We start from the raw sequence: 18,371 nt of genomic DNA, 5'->3' as shown, positions 1-18,371 counted from the left end.
TGCAGGCATGCTAGAATAGTTGGCCAATGTTGGCTATACTGGTACTGATTGGCTCTTCCAGCCCTGGTTTTGGCACTGAAAATAGGTCTGGAGGGTGCGTTGTTGAACCATTTTTTTTTGGCATCAGCAACACTCCAAAGGGGAAGGATAATTCAAACCATAAAACAACTGGAAGTTGAACAGCATGTTCTAAATTTTGTGCTAAATTATCACCGAAGGGCACAATCATGGGAATGTTTGAAGTAATAAGTACACAAATTTGTATAGCTATGATGTGCATTAAATAAAAGGACAATGTAAATCAAAAATGCGATGAAATAATCGGAGCAGTAGATTCACTTTTTATCCAGACTGTCTTAGATAACACACTTTTGGAGTGAGACATTTATACATTTATGACCAATGATTCTAAAATTGTGGGAAGGATGCTCTAAAGTAGATAATGTACATATTTTAGACAAGTCATAAACAGCCAGTATAAAAAAATAAAATTAAAAACCACGAGTACATTTCGACAACAACGGTTTTGTTGGTGTAGATGAGATGGACCTTCATCTCACAATTCAAAGAAGATCATCTACAAAACTATTTAAGATAAAGACGTATATTTGCTCATGTAGAGAATGCAGCGAGCCAGATTGAATTACGTTGGCATCGCATGCAAACTTGTGTTTTAATTTGATTTGGCTCACAGTTTAATGTGTTCACACCTCTACAACAAAACAAAAAAGGAAGATGAGCTGGAGTTTTTTTTAATTCACTGTGAAAAATTAAACTTGTAATTTATTCCTACAACGATTAGCATAAAGAAATCAAATGAGGAACAACAACAACATGCATGAATTGACAGGAAAAGATTGAATGATGTCTACCTGCGTTAAGTTCAAGCAACCCGCTCTTCTTCTGCTGTCTCTCCAGCTTTTCACGCTCAGCCTTTTCTTTTGCTGCTTGCGCTCTCCTCTGTTTTTCTTCAGACTCCTTACGCTTCATGTTGTCTTTGAGTGCTTGCTGTAAAATAAGAAATAAATAACCAAAGTGAGAATAAACATTTGATTGAATAATGAAAGCGTAAAGGTGATTTCCACCATTGGGTGTGATTTGTAATTCATTAGGAAATTTGTTATGTCCTTCTTCCACTCCAAAGATTCATATGTTGGTCATGTAATTTAGTTTTTTTTTATGGTCATCAGGTATACATGATTCATTACAATGATTCTGTAGTTATTACATAAAGGTTGTGATTTTTTTTAACTTCTACAACGAGCACGTACTTGTATGACAAGTATGTGCACTCGTGTGTACTTGTGCTTCAAGTACTGTGTGCCGGTAATACAAGTACCAAAACAAAAAAAGAGTTTACTTGTTCTACACGTGTGATTTTACTATATATCTATGTGCACTTGTTCAACAGGTATGTGCAGGTATTATACATGTTACTATATACTTGAGTGTACTTGTACTACAAGAACAAGTGTTTTTTCCTGAGTTTCCGTTTAAAATCCAACATTGGAATGATAATGCAGCTTCATTATACATAGTCTGCCATTTTTACTGGTTCTATACCATTTTTGGCTACCAATCTTTTTTAATGTTCCTGTAACAAACAAACAAAAATCCAACAATTAATTAATTTTTGTAACAACTGCTTAATGGTCTAATTCCAATCAATTTATTCAATTGCCTAGGTTTGAATGTTTGGGAACCTTCATAACAATAACAGATTTTATAGAGAGAAAAAACAAAAAGTGAGACAGGAACCCCTGATAAGTGGTCAGTATTCCATTATTGCGAAAAGTTCAAGAGTCACGTCGTATTATAAATACAACATTCTAATAGAGTGATGAGGCAGAGCGAGTCAGACAAAGAGGATATCGCCTTCAGCTTTCCTTCATCACTCAAGCTCTGATCCCCCCTTCTCGTGGATGTCTGCCATTAGACACGCTCAATTGGATTCCTGTCAGATGTGCGGCCTCGCCCTGGGTCTCCTTCCTACGGGTGAGTGAGCATGCTGCATGTGTGTCCTAGATTGTGTGTGCCTTTGTATGCACTTGTCACTTCGCTGTTTTTTTTTGTTTTTTTATGAGGCAAAATAGCTTTGCTTTTCCAAACACATGCACCCATATTTTCAGAATACAGCAAAATTTGGGGATCTATGCTCTGTTCATTACACATTGTGATCTCAAAACGGCACAAACCTATTAGCATGGACCTTGGTAGAGCAGGGTAAATGCTGACACAGATTTGACCTACGGGTTACTGCGCTGTAATTTACTGCATGTCTACATTTGTTGACCCAGCCTTGGCTTCTAGCAGGATGACTTTGGGAAGACACCTTATGAACAACTTACAAAGGGCTTTAGATAAAAATGGTCGAGAAACACACAAGGTGTTGTGTGATGCCAAAATGCGAAAGACACTACAATTGAGCTGAAATCCAACACGGGGCACGACTGCATGTCAACCGACAACAACATGCACCGCTATCTACGTGTATGTCCTAGCTCGTTATTGATTGGCTATGAATCTGAAGGGAAGCAATGTCATCTTTTGATTAAAACTGCACGGAGGCAGAATGTTTTGTGGGAAATAGCAGATATTTTTCAAGACGTGCTTTAAAAAAAAGAAAAAGAAAGAAAAAAAAACTGGATCCAATCCATCGTTGAACTAGGGTGGCCAATGGAGAATATCAAAAGGACCAATGCGAAAAATGCCTTTCACAATGCACTAAGCAGCATGGTGATGTTATATAAAGAAATAAGATTAAAAAAAGACTTCATGAAGGGCCACAAAATGGAGACCTTTGTATGCCCCACTCCGCACCTTTATTTGAACGGTTAGTATTCTCAGTTTGTGGATGCTTTGCGCTGCCGTAATCCTCTATAAAATCCTAAAATAAAATCCGCAACAACTTACTGTCAGAAGTGGGATAAAGACAGCACCCCCTAAATTCAGCACCATGGTCAGCGGCGATATCTTGACAACAGTGGGTATAAGTTGACGTGTTCCATTATAATGCATTAGCAATAACTCTAGCAAGCACCAGAAGTGTGATAGACAGCGTTCAGAATAGCAGTGATAGGGCAAGCCTTGTGATATATATTTATGTATATATGTATATATATATTTTTTTTAATTCATTAAAATGTGTCAGGGTTTTTAAGTAGTCTTTACTTTCGCCCAATCCAATAACTTATTCATTTTAATTCAATCGGTGACCTAGGGATATAGTTTCAAAACATTTACGTATTAGTTTGCTTCAGTTGGTATAGAAAACAATGTGACATGAACAAGTTTTGTTCCTTTGTAAATGATTTTGTGCAAAAGAGCATATAATGTATCAGTTTACTCACTATGAACATTGTACGGAAGTTGCTGAGATCCGTGAAGAACTCATCCACTGAAGTTTTCTTGGGATCAATAGCAAAATACTCCAAGAGATTTAGGTAAAGTGTCTCCATGTTTCTTTGCATCGTCACCAGTTTGTCATACTGCTCACGCGCAAGTTTGCTGAAGCTGTGAAGGTGTTGGTTAAGTCCAGTACAAATTCATCAAGCAATGAGCATATGACTAATGGAAGTTCTTGAGCATGAATTTCAAGATACAGACAACACATTATCACGTGCATCCTGGAGAAAAAATGAATACCCCAATCACATTTTAGCTAGTTAGTTGGTGGGGAGTTCGCCCGACCAATCTACATGTGCTTTGTGGACAAGCCATGAGTTGGCTTGTTTTTTGGGTTAAACACGAATCGAAAAAACAAGGCTTTACATTATTACCCGGCTACCATCGCCAAGAGTGCACCAATTAGACTAGTATATGATGAACTCAAACTCTGAGATTTACTAGTTGATCACTATGGACATATGCTCCACACTATGGTAGCTCTGCACTTACATGAGCAATTTTAGCAAAACATATTGATTGGTCAAATGAATGTCTGTTTTCCTGTTGAACACTAATAAAACTTCAGTAAATGAAGGAAATATGATAGATAAATTAAAAACCTTTTATAACTTTCCTTTTTTGTCTAAAAATGTTTTGAGAGTGTAATAAAAATATGAAAAAATATGATAAATTATATACTTTTAAACTATTTCATGTCTTAAAGAGTACTGAGAATATGATCTATGGAATATGCCTGCAAAATTTATGTAAAGGATATAGCCATTTTACTGAAGAACATGTCACTGGGGTTGTCAGGGGAAGAAAAAGTGTCGAGGTCCCTCTCCAGCTGCAACAGCTGCCTTTCCATCTGCCTGAGGCTCTTTTCCAAATTCTCTGCAGACACTAAAACACAACAAGCTGCACTCAGGCACAAGCAGATTCATAAAAGCACAAAGAAGTACATAAAAGTGCGAAAGAAAGAGAAAAAAAAATTAAAAGGCAAATTCAATTGCATAAAAAAATTATACAGTAATCCCTCGATTATTGCGTTTTCATTTATCGCAAATTCAGTATTTATTATATTTTTTCCCGCTATTTTTTTTAAGTTTGCAACTAGAAGACAGATGAAAATGGAAGTGAAAATGGTGGAAATCGGGAGTACTGCCACCTCTTCTGCAGAAGAAAGTGTTTTAAAAGCCTTATTTTTTGTTCATAATCTTTACGTTCACCCAATCCAACAATCTATTTATTTTACTTTGACCTTACAGCACTTTCAAATACTAAATAAGATGACCTAAGTGTGAATCTGCACAATTACCTCTGCTAGCTCGGTCCACATTTTGCAGGTCATCAACAAATTTTATTACATCTGGAAATTCCTCCTCACATATTTGTGCCAGGAAATGGAGTAATGTGGTCTTCTGGTCAGAAGACTTTGTATCTTTTAGCTGTTAATAAGAGAACAACAAAGCATTAAGAGTAGAAGGACCTTCACCTTTTCTGCCTCCACCTGATACAAAGAGAAAAACTTACAATATGAATGAACTTATGCTTTGTACATTTGGTATTCATTGAGAGAATTAGCATCTAAAAGAAGCCTGTCGAAAATTCAACTGTTACTGTTAAACTAATTTCTCAAGTAGACACATACAATAAATAAGTTATGTATTGGAACAAAGTATTGAGAGGACACATTTAAGAGCTCGGAATAATGGCAGTGATAAATGCTTGCTATGGGGATTGTGGAGCTAAAGATGGATGCGTTTCCTACCCACGGATTATAGTCTGCTCTGTCATCATTACTCTCATGTGGAAAAAAAAATGACTGATCTGTCTCCATCTCATGTAAAATTGACATATATTTGCCAAGTCCTCACCGTTCTTGGCAAGGATTTTCCAACAATGACTAAGAATATCAACTATTAACTCAATTAATTATGTAATATGAAGGCTTGCAGACATTTTGCACAATTTTTTTGCACCACACAAGAGATATCCTCTATCATCTACAACCCAGAATAAATAATCTTGTTTAATAAATTGAAAAAACAAAGAATGTAATGTTTCCCATGTATAATAGTGGCAGGAGAAATAAAAGCCAAGATTTAAAAGAAGTAGGCGAAACAGTCATAGTAATGTTTTAACCAATCAAACATATCTCAGATTGCCTTGGCTACCAACAATGCAAAGCCCGGCTATAAACAAAATACGCTTTAAGTGAAGTGGGCTCTGTTTGAGCGAAAGGAGAACATAAGTGGCAGATTGAACAGGCACAGGGGAAAAAAGCAAGACTGTGGGCCTATTTTTACTTACTTTTTACCTGTTTTGAGTCTATCCATGTTCATGTATTGTACACACAGGCTCTGACTGACGTTAAATTTGTCACATAATGGTTGTGTTCATGAGCAGTACAATTATTTTGACTTGATTGATATTTTCTCAATTATTATAGTGTTAATAAAATGTGCAATTTCTCAACCATCTTTCACGTGGTCATTTAAACTAGGTTCTGTCTTTTGCTTCTAATATTATGGATGAAAATGACACAGAAAATCAGGTGGATACATTCAATTAGCCTGCATTTTTAAATAAACTTTTCACAGAAAGGTCAATGCTTACCTTGCAGAGGGAGCTTAGGTCGAAGCCAAAGGACTGAGCATTTCGGGAACCTGCATTCAAGTAATTGCCCAGGAGCAGCACAAGTTCCAACAAGCAGCCAAAGGAGTGGCTTGTCCTGACTTCGTCACAAGCAGAATTTACAGCCAGAATATCAGGCCGAATATTATTTACCTGCTCGTCAAACTGTAGTCGGAAGAGGATATGGTTAAGTCGGGGTTTTAGCCGCTTTACACTGCTCATCTGGGAGACGAGACAAACAAGAAGACATAAAAAAAAGTTTCAGTATCGTAAATCCTTGCATTATTATGTGATGGTAATGCTAGGTAGGCATAAATGATGCTGACATTGATTTGATTTGGGACCGAGGACTGTTAAGTTAATTATAGACTTACTGTCCATACAAAGCAAGAAAATGTAATATACAATAGGCTGCGTTGGATTACCACTCTCACACAATTAGAGCAAATTGAAAAATATTGCGTTGAGGCCCATGATCCGGAAAACACAAGGATTGTGGTTGAGCGTTGGTTTGGAGAGGGAGGTTTAGCTTCCATTAGTGTTAACAGCAGCTGTCTTTAGGGTTTGGGATTCCCAAAAAGTGTATGAAAAGAAATACAGTTGTCCGTGTCTGTTCCTACCATCAAAGGGGATATTTTGGCCAAATACAATACCAACTACAAATATTGCTCCAGGACCAAATTAAATTAAGATGGAGCTAACCACAGAATGTATGCTATCACTGATTTTTACACATTGAATTATTGAATCTTTTCAAAGAGTATTCTCTACAAGCAAGCAAGCATAGTAATAAAAAAAAAAAAAAAAAATCCTGAACACTCACAATTACGCCAAACTGCTCTGGTTCTGACAAGTTTGGATAGTCATTCTTGTACTTTGCCAAAGTATTCAGCTGCTCCTGCTCAGGTAAGTGTTTCACAAGGTTCTATAAAAATAAAAGAGAAAAAGAAATGCAAGTTGTTGGTACAAATGGGTAAAAAACAGTAGGACAAACCTGTGTATATCGCTTTTAACAACTACATTTTCTAGCTCTTAATACCTAAATATATCTTCTCCAAAAAAAAAAAAATTGTAGTACTTGTGCAGACCGAAACATGATATGGAGTTGCACGATTGTTTTATGGAATTTGAATGCCATTTAATTCTACAGGGGAAAATGTATTTATTCACTTTCACTGATTGTCAAAAGGCGGATTAATTTGTTTCTTGGCAATGATCAGGTATTACCACCTGGCCACACTGAAATGAAAAAAAAAATCTACCATTGACAAAATACCTAAAAATAACACATCCTAAAGTGATTACTTAGTATGCATCTCATGTTTAAAAAGTACAATAACATTCTTGCATAGACAATTGTGTAACCAACAAAATACGGTCTAAAATGTTACCCTACCAGGTAGGGTAACATTTTAGACCATATTTTGTTGGTTCAGGTAGGGCCTACCTGAATCATGGGTTCAGTTAGGTGCTCTTCATCAACCTCCATTATCATCTGACAAATGTCTTTGTAAGGCATACGGAAAGAACCCAGAAAAATTGCTGGAAAGAAACAGGTTTGAAAAGAAAATTGAGAAATAATGTTGGAAAAAATGCCACATCTCCAAATTTTCTGCATAGGTCGTCGGTAGAGGCTCCCGGGAGCTTATTCAAAAAAAATTGAAAATGGGGGAGATAAATATATATTTTTATTTTAATATGGTTTTGGTGGAACAAACATGACACAAACGTTCTTAAAATTTCCCATTGCTATCGGAATGTGTAGAAAAATATACAATTTCAACACTTGTAATGTAAACAGCACTTTCTGCTGCATTTCCCATGCATATACGAGTACTATATGAATGTTATTTTGATTGACTGATTTAAACTACTCACATAGATTCTGTGCAATCTTTGGATCAAGCACTTTCAGCTCTTTGATCCGCTTCTTAATAGATTTCTTATCCTCAAGATCCTCTTCTCTTTTGGCTGAAAAAAAACAAAGCAGCAGGAAATTATCTATCCATCAAGTTAATGGTTGCATATTCATTCATTTTCGGAACCGCTTATCGACACAAGGGTTGTGGGGGGTGCTGGAGCCTATCCCAGCTAACTACGGGGACACCTGGAATTGGTGGCCAGCCAGTCAGTCGCAAGGCACAAGGAGACAGACAACTATACACACTATCACTCATACCCAAGCCCAATCTAGAGGGTTCAGCCAGCCTTACTATGCATGTATTTGGCACATGGGAGGAAACCGGAGAACCTGAAGAAAACCCACGAATGGGAGAACATACAAACTCCACGCAGTGAGAACCAACCTGGGTTCAGACCCTGGATCCAGTAAGTGTGAAGGCGCTAACCACTTGTCTCACCGAGCCAATAGTTGCACACAATAATTATTCATTTCTTTTCAACTGACAAATTACTGGCCATGTATGGTATGGTGTAATATTCTTTCATTCAGGATGAAACTAATGTCTTTTTTTTTGTAAGATGGATTTGTAAATGGTACAAATTGTATGGTCCGGAAGGGTTGAACGTTTGCAAAAAGTCATTTAGTTGTCGGTAAGAGAAGGAAAGGGAGGAAATTGTTCTAATATTCAACTTGCCAGTCTCACAAGGCTGGCACATATTATAATTAAATGAAAATATGAAATGTTACATGACTGCCGATTGAAAGAAGGATTGACATGTCGACAAATTTGCTTCGCTATAAACGAACACCACATACAAGAAAATCAAAGTCAAACACTGGGTTAACTTACGTGGCTCGTCAGTTGATGCACTTTCCTCAAGATCTTTCAAAAATGCAAGGGAGGTAAAGTACAAAAAGAAGAGGATGTAAAAATAAATGTTTCAATGGACAATTTGGTTTTGTGTGGCAGAAAGAGAAGAAATACAATACAAGTAGCCGATAAACAATGTAAAGTGAATGAAGAAAGGTAACCAAAATCATAACAGTCCAGGAAATTCAATGGTCAAAACCTCTGGCCACTAATATTTTTAAAGTGGCTTATTGTTTCCAACTAAAATGACAAAATATATACCACAAACCATTACAGAACTACTCTTAAAAATTAGGTTTCCAAATGAATTGATATTTTGAGGGAAAAACAAAAGCGCCGGTAATGTGTGTAACTGTGGCAAAAATACGCAAAATTGATTGCACCATAAGTGAAGCCCAGTCAAATTTCCATTCGATGTCAAAGAAATGGTTATGATTTGTTGCAGTGCAGATAAGGCAAACATTGTCACTTAAGGGATTAGATAAATATTGACTTGGTGAATTTAAAAGGGGGAGGGGTGTCGGCTTAATCGCTAAGCAAATATCTTTTCTTTTTCTTGAAAAGTCTGATTTCCATTGGAAACACAGAAGTGTGACTGTAGTTAATGAAAAAATAAGAGTTCCGTTTCTCATAAAAAGGTATTGAACATGAGTCCCTCCATCAGTTATTTTCATGCAATATTGATCTTTTTATTAGCTTTAGAGCAGTTTAATTAATGCACTTGATGACTGTGTGTTTCTGAAGGTGGAGCAAAGCTCTCTATGGCCCTTTCCTCTGGGCCGGCAATTGAACCGGTGAGTGTGATTATATTTGTTATATACCAGGTTGAGAAGATGCAATGTAAGTGGTGAGTGGTGTGATCATGATCAGCATTAAAGAAACTACTAAAACAGCTTTTGAATAAGATGTTTTGTGTCTCCTTTGCCATAAACATCTTGCATTATGGAACATGTGAGATTAATACTGAAAATAGTGAGTCCTGAGATTTAAATATTGTGTCATCACTGTCCCTAACTCCACTTTATCTTTTAAATGACAGCTGGCAACAATTACAGGTTACATTGCAATGCTTTTACAATTGAGAAAACTTCTGATGCACATGCCAACCCAACAGTATACCAGGATGTATTAGTAAATCATACTGTGAAAGCACTAAAGGGAATAGTGGATGAAATAAAACTGCTGTCAAAGAGCATGACTGATGCTGTACAATGACAGGCAGACCATCGAGACAGGCAAGTAACACCTCAACACACCCAACCAGTCATCACAAAACAGACAACACTCAAACACGTGCTGAACAAACACTTTTTTTCAAGAAGGTATATATTTTTTTTTTATCAGGTAATTGAGTAAATAATGGAGCTGCCTCGCAGTGTAGATGTTTAGTCGCCTCATGGTGCAGGCAGGCGCGGGCTCGATTCCGACTGTGGTATGATTGTGAGTGCTGATGGTCGTTTTTCTCCGTGTGCCCTACGGCTGACTGGCGACCAGTCTAGGGTGTAGTCTGCCTTTCGCTCGGAGTCAGCTGGAATAAGATCCAGCAACCCTTTCGAGGATATGCAGTATGGAAGATGAATGAATGAACGGAGTATGCAATGGGTCCTGACTTTCTATTGAATAGTTGTTAAATGTTTAACGACTCAGTATTGCAACTTACACGAGTCATTCCTAACAATACAATGGCACTTGCATTCTCACATCACTGTAATGAGTGCAATACTGTCTAACACAGTAGCAAAGCCTACAATAATTAATAGCATTTTATCTATTTTCCTAAAAAAAAACGGAAGAAAATGCTTTCACCAGACATCTGATACACGTGACCTCTGTATACAACAAGTGAACAAATCTACTATTTCGACATATTTGTCAGATAGTTAAACCACCTGCTCTGTTTGACTCACTCTTTTGTTCTGAAATGGCCAAGTCTCGGAGTTCAGTCACCTTGACAGAAAATCAACAGCCCTTTCTGTGATATCAAGGCACACTCAACCACCTTGACTCATACTGACAGGACAGGACAGCAGTTGACTGAGTGGAATGTAGAAGAGGGTCATCAAAGTAATGGAGTGAGGTGTTGCAAGAGAGATAATCAAAGTGTACCATGCAAGACCAAATCTCCCCCTTATTCACAGCAGATGACCAAGGGCCATAATCCTTGTGAGAATTCAATTCTGATGGACACAAATTAACAGGCTGAATTCAGATTTTCTGGACTTTCTCTTTACTAAGCAAAGCCTAACTACTAAAAATCACATATGCATGCACATCAAACTTAAAAAAAAACATACTAACACACACATACAAACACAACCACAAACACACGTCCATACAAACAAACAAACACACACGCACACACCTCACATTTCCGACTGTCCCAGGTGTGTAAAAATGTTACCATTATCCTTATTCTCAGTGGAATAGTGCCCTCTAAAGGTCCCTTTTATACACTAAGGTGAGTTGCATAAAGGCCTTTTTACACAACACTTTGCACAGTGCACTACACTATTGGCAAACCCATAAATAGTTTATGTGGTATGGGGGTGGTGCAATCCTGAATGAGCGCTACTGCACGCTTTGGCCAGCACGTTCTGGACTGTGAAGTGCAGCAGGTGAAAGGGACATAGGGAGGCCGTACAAAGAGAAGCATGTTTTATTTGATTGTGTTTAAATCATGATCTCAGAACACATTTCCAATATATTAAACTCTCCACATTCTATTTGCCAAGAATCGGAGAAAACTACAGCTTGTGCAACAATGGAACGATGCTTCTTTGCACCCTAAACACTTATTACACTAATTACTTATTTACATATTTTTTTTATATTCATATACTTAACATTTTTTTATATTGCGTTGAGCTGTCTCATTAATTGAGTGCTTGGATCCTGGTGTTGGAACCTATCTACTGCTATAGCTTAGGTATGACTGTACAAAAAGGTCCACCCACCACCAATCTAAATCATCAACACAGGCCTACTCACCCTCTTTCGGTTGAGTGTAAAACTAACAGGTGGAGTAATATCATATAGTGTGAATAATTGCACATATATAAGTGGAGTATAAGTCACACCCCCTAAAAAAATAACTGTGACCTTTTAGTTCAGAAAATATGCTCGTTAAAACGAAGCAAATCTGCTCATAGCAGTCTGTACTTTCCTGCCCAACATTCACTTTGCACATCTGGATTAAAAACCTCAACAGGAAAATGTCATGAAAGCAGATGTCTTTTTAACGAGTTAGGCCAGTATTTGGGTGATATGGAGGCAGAAAAACGCAAATTGGGAAAAAATTGAGATGCTGATCCCTGAAAAATATGTGGCTGGAATAGAACAACAATGATGGCCAGTGAGATTGAAAAATATAGATCATTAACTCTTAACTATAAAGCGGTGGAAAAAAAGCATCAAGGGGAATGTTTGCATGAATGTTTACAAAAAAAGCTAAACTGAAACTAATATGGGCTAACTTGAATATATCAACTACTTTCCTTAATTTTACAGAAAATCTATGCGGATAGCAGAAGTTTGGCATTTCCAAACACTAAGCCTCTGCACCTCCATATTTGAAGATGAGTTGTGGAGTTGAGAGGACTTCCATCCCATCCCTGATGCGTGGCCTGTATTAATTGTTACTTATGCATTCTCAAAAAAGGGCCAACAAAAAGAACTTAAAAAAAATAAAACTAAATATCTACTGTAGGTCTTAAATTGTGGTCCATGCACCGCTTAGAAGAATCCCTGGTTGAAGTTAACAGCATGTATGGGGACCAACGGTCATAAAAAGACAACGATGTGAATTAAAATTTGATGAGAAAAACTGTTTCATATGGTGTACTTCTAAATGTTTAATGATCACCCAGATGTTGTTCTTAAATAGGATGCTACACTGTGATAAGACAGCAAACACATTCTAAAGATCGAGACTCATTGGCACGCACTGCCTTTAACAGCTGAAAGAAACAGAAACAACATGCTTCCAACAACGAGTGGGATGTCAAGAAAACAAGATGAAAACATACAAGTTAGACAAAAACCATTTGGATGACCTAAAAATATTTTATGCATGTATGATATTTCATTGGCGTATGTATTAATTTTGTAAGTAGATGTATCACTTTAAATAAAACAAAATGTTTCCTTTTTTTTTCCTTTTTACCTAACTGTACAATTGTCTTACCTGCTCTTTGGGAACCAAAGGTGAAACCAACTTTGTTGAGCAAATCAGCCTTTGCATATTGGTCATCATTAGCAAGAACCCAGAAACAGCCTTCTGACATTTCTTGGGGTTGGATCTAGATGGAACAAGTATTCAAAAATGATCATACTTGCTTTGACTTTCATTTAGGACAAAAATAAATGAACATACTGTCATGCAATCAACCTAGGACAACTATTCACGCTGACACTCATATCTAGTGGTAATTCAGTGTTCACCCATGGCCATGTTTGTGGGCTGAAAAGAAAATCAGATCTGTTTGATCCATGGGAATACTTTCGATAGCCTCTTGAAAAGGTTCATTGTGAATAACAAGCATATGGTTTAGTCTGTTGAACATCTGTACAAATTTACAACTTATATGATAAATAATTAACCATTGCACAAACTTACAACATTTGTAGTGTGAACTAATAATGCTCTCCTGGGAACAACATCTGTAGAGGTGATGCTTAGTGTTAACTAACAGACATACGGTAGGATCATCTGTTATTTTCAAGAGTCGCTTGTTTTGGTTTGGAAGAAAAGGATGTTGCTCAGCTACTGTCAATAAATATCAAGGTTAAGAGTGAAAAATAAAAAATAAAAAGTTAAGAGTGGGGAGCACATCATTCAAGTTTTAAAATACTTTCATTGTTACTAAAAACAAAACTGGAAACATCATTAAACCGCTGTCCTTTCCTTTGTTCAATAAATGTCCCACCAATAGTCATTGAGATTTGGCACTTATTTCTTCATTAGCAATTTAACATTATTTAGTATTGGAAGGGGTTGAGAAAAATCAGAGAAACTTTTATATTTAACAGCATTTTCACAGTTCTACATACCTTGGACCAATTCAAGCGCTTTGTCGAATTCTCAGGCTTAAATTCCTTTTTCGGCGTGAGGCCATAAGGCAGGGCAAGGCAAGCGGAAAAGGCTGAACCACCGGTAAATCCTAATGGGGGAAGAGGAGGGGCACCAAATGGAGGAAGCACACCAGGAGGAGGGGGTGCAAAGAAACCAGGTAATGGAGGGGGAGGTGGTGGTGGTGGTGGTGGAGGAGGAACTGGCAAACCAGATGCTGGGTTACATGGTGGAGAACCATGTGGTAATACAGAACAAGAGGACAACTCATGTGCAACATGACCAGATGACCCAACCAAGGGTATGGCTCCACCCTGTAAATATAAATCAATTGCTGTATCGCATAGTCATAAAAAGAAGGCAGCATGAAAAAAATGTATTTGATGGTACCTCTACTTATGAAATTAATTTGTTCCAGAAGTGGATGTGTAACTTGTATTCTTAAATATAATAATATCATTATCTTGAATATCATCATGAAAGGGAAGCAATTAAACTACTGTAACGGTAACTGAATAAGAAAGTAACACAACAAATAGAACTTTGATTGTTAATTACATCGCAAACACCACAATGTATGTTGGAAAGTGTGAAGAATGAGACGACTTATTTTAGTCTATTCCACCTACAGAAGGTGATGCGTAATCTTTCAGGACAACTGTGACTGTGCATGACATTTGAGTTAATATTTCTTAAAGTCGTGTGATGTAACAGACTCAAGAGCAGCCTGTGAAAATAACATGACATTGATTTATATTTGCCTCAAAAATTGAATAAATGTTAAATTAGCAAGTTATACTCAGATGCAAAATAATTGTCTAAATATTTTTATTTAAATTAGATTTTTTACTTCACTTTGTTTATTAGTTTACCTATTATATGTTTCTATCTGCTGCAGCTAAAATAAAGGAAAACAAAACAGTAGGGAACTCTGAAATACCTGGGATTTCAAATGCTGAAGCTCCAGTTGTAGCTCAGCTACCTTTTCCTCACTTTTGACCAACTGAGCTTGGGCCTCCTGTCGTTTGAGAAATTCTTCATCAAACTAAAAGAAAAACGAATGGTCACAATAGGCTTTACATTCTTGTCTTTGTATATTTAAAGAAATAGCGCAGCCTTTATTGCGAGTGGACATGTCAGTCAATTAGATGAATTGATGATGTCAAGAGTGTCAAATTCAATGTCGGCATACATACCATACACATCTTTCACTTAATTTGCTCAAATGAGTTCTTTTAAAAAGAGCCATACTGTAAAAAAAATAATCAAAATTCTGATCATATTTGTCAGGGCTTCTGTGATTCTAGTGAATGGATCAGATTTATTATTATTATTATTTTTTAAAGGACATAGCATAGCTCCAGCCGTTAATGACTACCTCCTGTTATATGGACAACTGCGTCTTATAGACAGGCACAGTCAAAAGTATAAAATACATTATCTTTTAAAATTATTTGGTCTTTTATTCATGTGCTCTAAATATTCAAAAATATTATGATAATATTGTTTGACATTATAATCAGCAAATAATGATGATTACTAGTACCGAGTTGGGCGGCGGAAAACACCGGGAAATAAATTACATAAAAAGTTAAGGGTCAAACACTTGCCTTCTCTGACAGTTCTGCAGCTCTTTGTTCATACTCCTCAAATTTTGCTTTTTCCACACAAACTTCTGGAAGGGGTGGGGTTGACAAAACACAAAGATGATTAACTAGAGATTAAATATTGGCACAGTGTTATATGTTTTAATATTCTAAGATAGTGACTTACCTATAAGGTGGCTGAAATCAACGTCAAGACGTTTACGATAGCTGAAGTCTGGATCTGTTCCACTACGATGCAGAACAATTTGAGACACACACTCCTCAATGATCTTAAAGTACTGAAGCCTGGGCGTGACAAGAAGTGATACGTGAGAATTGGAAGATAAATAAAACTATATATTTTTTATTATTATGTTGTCAATATTTATGCACCCCTACTCGTATTATGTTCTTTATGTGTATGGTGAGTGAATACTGGAGTATATGTGAAAATAATTGTTAATTGAGTCGTAGTTGTCCAGTATATCAGATTACAGTCATTATTTCTGATAGTGTTTTGTTATGGCCCAATATTACTACTCCCTACAAAAATCCTGCACCACTCCAACTCTGAAGCCTGTAACTAACTGTTTTACAAGGTTGAACATACATAGATTCTTGGCCCATAACTAAATTTAGGTATCTGAACAGTTCTTTAGTTTAAGGAAAGTGGAATAGAAAACACACCAATTGTATTTAACATTTTCGTCCCATGTTTGTATTTGGTATGACAGACCTGACAAAGTAGTCATTGCGAATCAGGACCAAGTGCTGCAGTATTGAGATTAAATAGTTTTCTGCACTGCTGTCCTTCACCATATTCAACAAAATACTGAACACGTCCCCCACATCAGTAGAGAGAGTCAAGGCAAAGACTTGCAAATCAATGGAAGCAATTCTTTCAATCCGTAAAAAGCCAAATGTACTTTGCTTTGAATGGTTGAATACCTCAATAACCACTACATTCAGAGGGTCACACTTTGTTTCCCAATATCTATTCATTTTTTGTTAACCTTCATTGGATGACGTGAGGCATGTATACATATTCAGAGCTCCTAAAGGTGCCATCAAAGTTAGGATATTTTAAAACCACTTTCATCTGAATATTTTTTTCTGAACGAAATAATTCCCAGCAAATAAATAAATAAATAAATTTAGTAATTCCAAGAACGTCAAAGTATCTCAGAAAAAAATCCATGCATAGCAGCACAATTTTAAAATTGATGGAATTTAAGACCTACCAGATGAAATTCAATTATTTTTTAAGACATTATCCAGAAAAAAGTACGATTTTACAACATTTACAGAGCCCACAAGAACACGCTAAATGTGGTAAATATTTTTAAAAGAAAGGATATTCCATTTCGCTTTTGATGTCCTCCAACCTATGAGAAAACTCAATCATATCTTCTTCTTTGTGCTCCTCAAAAACCCTTAGCTGAATGTCAAGGGCTTCATTCCTCACAGACGACAGTTGCTACCATGAAAGTATAGGACAGTCAATCAAGTGAAATGGAAATAAAATACTGAACGTGTAAGCATCATAATTTACATTACAGAGGGAATGAATTTTAACATATGTCATTCATGTGTGTGTCCATAATTTTAGGAGAATTGCACTTACTGGTAAGATTACTTTAAGGCCACAACGAATGAATTCATTTCTGATATGCAGCCTTAAGTCCAGTTCATCAGGAGATGTCACAAGCGCATTGATTAACTGCATACATGCAACCTGCAATATAACATTAAGTGGATATATAACTTAAAATGTATATAATGATATTTCAAGTAAATTCACAAGAACAATATATAACTAACCATCTTTAAAAGGACCTAAATTGTGTCCCATTAGTCTAGGAGCCAAATGTTACTAAAGATTGCAAAAAAATATAATCTATTGCATTGTGCATATTTTTCACAAAAAGAACATAACATTAAACGCCTAACATTGTTGCTTGGTTTGTTACGTGCATTGCTCAATTGAGCCAAAGGGACAATAATAAATAAATGATTTAGTACTGTGTATATTTCCTGTAAGTGGAAACCACAACCAAGGATAATGAGATGAGATGTTCTTAACCAAAACCAGTGGAGTGTCTCAGTGTAGCCGTACTTGCTCTCCAATTTGACAGAGAATTTTTTTTATGGTTGTTGAATCGATCATGTGACTTGGGGTACCACTTTTTTTTTACTTCCATGGTTTAATTTTTCTGTACATAATCTATGTATTGTCTTGGCGCTAGAGTTGTCTTTTGCGCAATAGGGATGTAGCAACGTCACGCTTCTATTTGTGCCTTTGCAGGCATAAGGAGCATTGGGGGCACTGCGGTGCCACCATGAGTGAGAAAAAGAGACCTTGTAAGAGGAAGAAGCCAATTTCACATATCTGGAAAATGTAGGAAAAATATTGCCTAAACTATAAACTACGTATGCCCAATTGACACATTTGTCTTCATTGTTCTTTTTTTTAGTGACCCAAATTTAGAAAAGTGGCACTACTTTTATCCAGGAAGCATTTTCTATGTAAACCAGTGTTTGTTTGTCTTTAATCACTCAATCAATCCAGAAACCCAGTGAACTCAGTGTTGTATACCTGACAGGACGTAATCATATAACTGCAGTGTAGTTACCTTGATATTTCAAAATTCACATCACTACTTAAACTACACTAAGAATATTATTGACGATATAACAAGGCACAGCCTTACTTGTAACTGCACTGAGCGATCGCGTAGACCTTGAACAATGGGATTAAATCTTTCAGTGGCTCTCCATTCCCCAGCTGCAGTGATGGCTTCCAGGACCTTCTCCAAGCTAAATCAAAACATGTTAAGCATTTGTGAATATTCGGTTGATGACAGTAATTTATATACAAATCATAAATTATTTTCTTCACACTCGCTGGTGTTGTTTGGG

At 36.6% G+C, this 18,371-nt stretch overlaps 1 protein-coding gene across 10 annotated transcripts in view; it reads right to left on the bottom strand.

Moving 5' to 3' along the window:
• Positions 1 to 18,371, bottom strand: part of LOC144194159 (protein diaphanous homolog 3-like) — a 52,680-nt gene that overhangs the window by 26,230 nt on the left and 8,079 nt on the right. For 8 of the 10 annotated variants that reach the window (XR_013325847.1, XM_077713017.1, XM_077713025.1 and 5 more), the window contains 18 exons: positions 18,164 to 18,269; positions 17,077 to 17,187; positions 16,811 to 16,929; positions 16,189 to 16,305; positions 15,640 to 15,758; positions 15,477 to 15,541; positions 14,807 to 14,911; positions 13,848 to 14,180; positions 12,982 to 13,096; positions 8,778 to 8,810; positions 7,903 to 7,995; positions 7,472 to 7,566; positions 6,848 to 6,949; positions 6,007 to 6,246; positions 4,706 to 4,835; positions 4,166 to 4,290; positions 3,351 to 3,515; positions 873 to 1,008 (listed from right to left, as the gene is read on the bottom strand). Coding sequence is in view for 9 of the 10 variants with exons in the window: in XM_077713017.1 (XP_077569143.1) it covers positions 873 to 1,008; positions 3,351 to 3,515; positions 4,166 to 4,290; positions 4,706 to 4,835; positions 6,007 to 6,246; positions 6,848 to 6,949; positions 7,472 to 7,566; positions 7,903 to 7,995; positions 8,778 to 8,810; positions 12,982 to 13,096; positions 13,848 to 14,180; positions 14,807 to 14,911; positions 15,477 to 15,541; positions 15,640 to 15,758; positions 16,189 to 16,305; positions 16,811 to 16,929; positions 17,077 to 17,187; positions 18,164 to 18,269 (2,309 nt within the window). In the remaining variant the exon portion in view is untranslated. The remainder of the gene's footprint in view (positions 1 to 872; positions 1,009 to 3,350; positions 3,516 to 4,165; positions 4,291 to 4,705; positions 4,836 to 6,006; positions 6,247 to 6,847; positions 6,950 to 7,471; positions 7,567 to 7,902; positions 7,996 to 8,777; positions 8,811 to 12,981; positions 13,097 to 13,847; positions 14,181 to 14,806; positions 14,912 to 15,476; positions 15,542 to 15,639; positions 15,759 to 16,188; positions 16,306 to 16,810; positions 16,930 to 17,076; positions 17,188 to 18,163; positions 18,270 to 18,371) is intronic. The other 2 variants (XM_077713021.1, XM_077713024.1) reach the window with 1 other exon arrangement.

Source organism: Stigmatopora nigra, chromosome 3, assembly GCF_051989575.1.
Source record: "Stigmatopora nigra isolate UIUO_SnigA chromosome 3, RoL_Snig_1.1, whole genome shotgun sequence".
In the NCBI taxonomy this organism is placed as follows: domain Eukaryota; kingdom Metazoa; phylum Chordata; class Actinopteri; order Syngnathiformes; family Syngnathidae; genus Stigmatopora; species Stigmatopora nigra.
The sequence above is the reverse complement of the archived record's forward strand: the minus strand, read 5'-3'. Positions and strand labels throughout refer to the sequence as shown.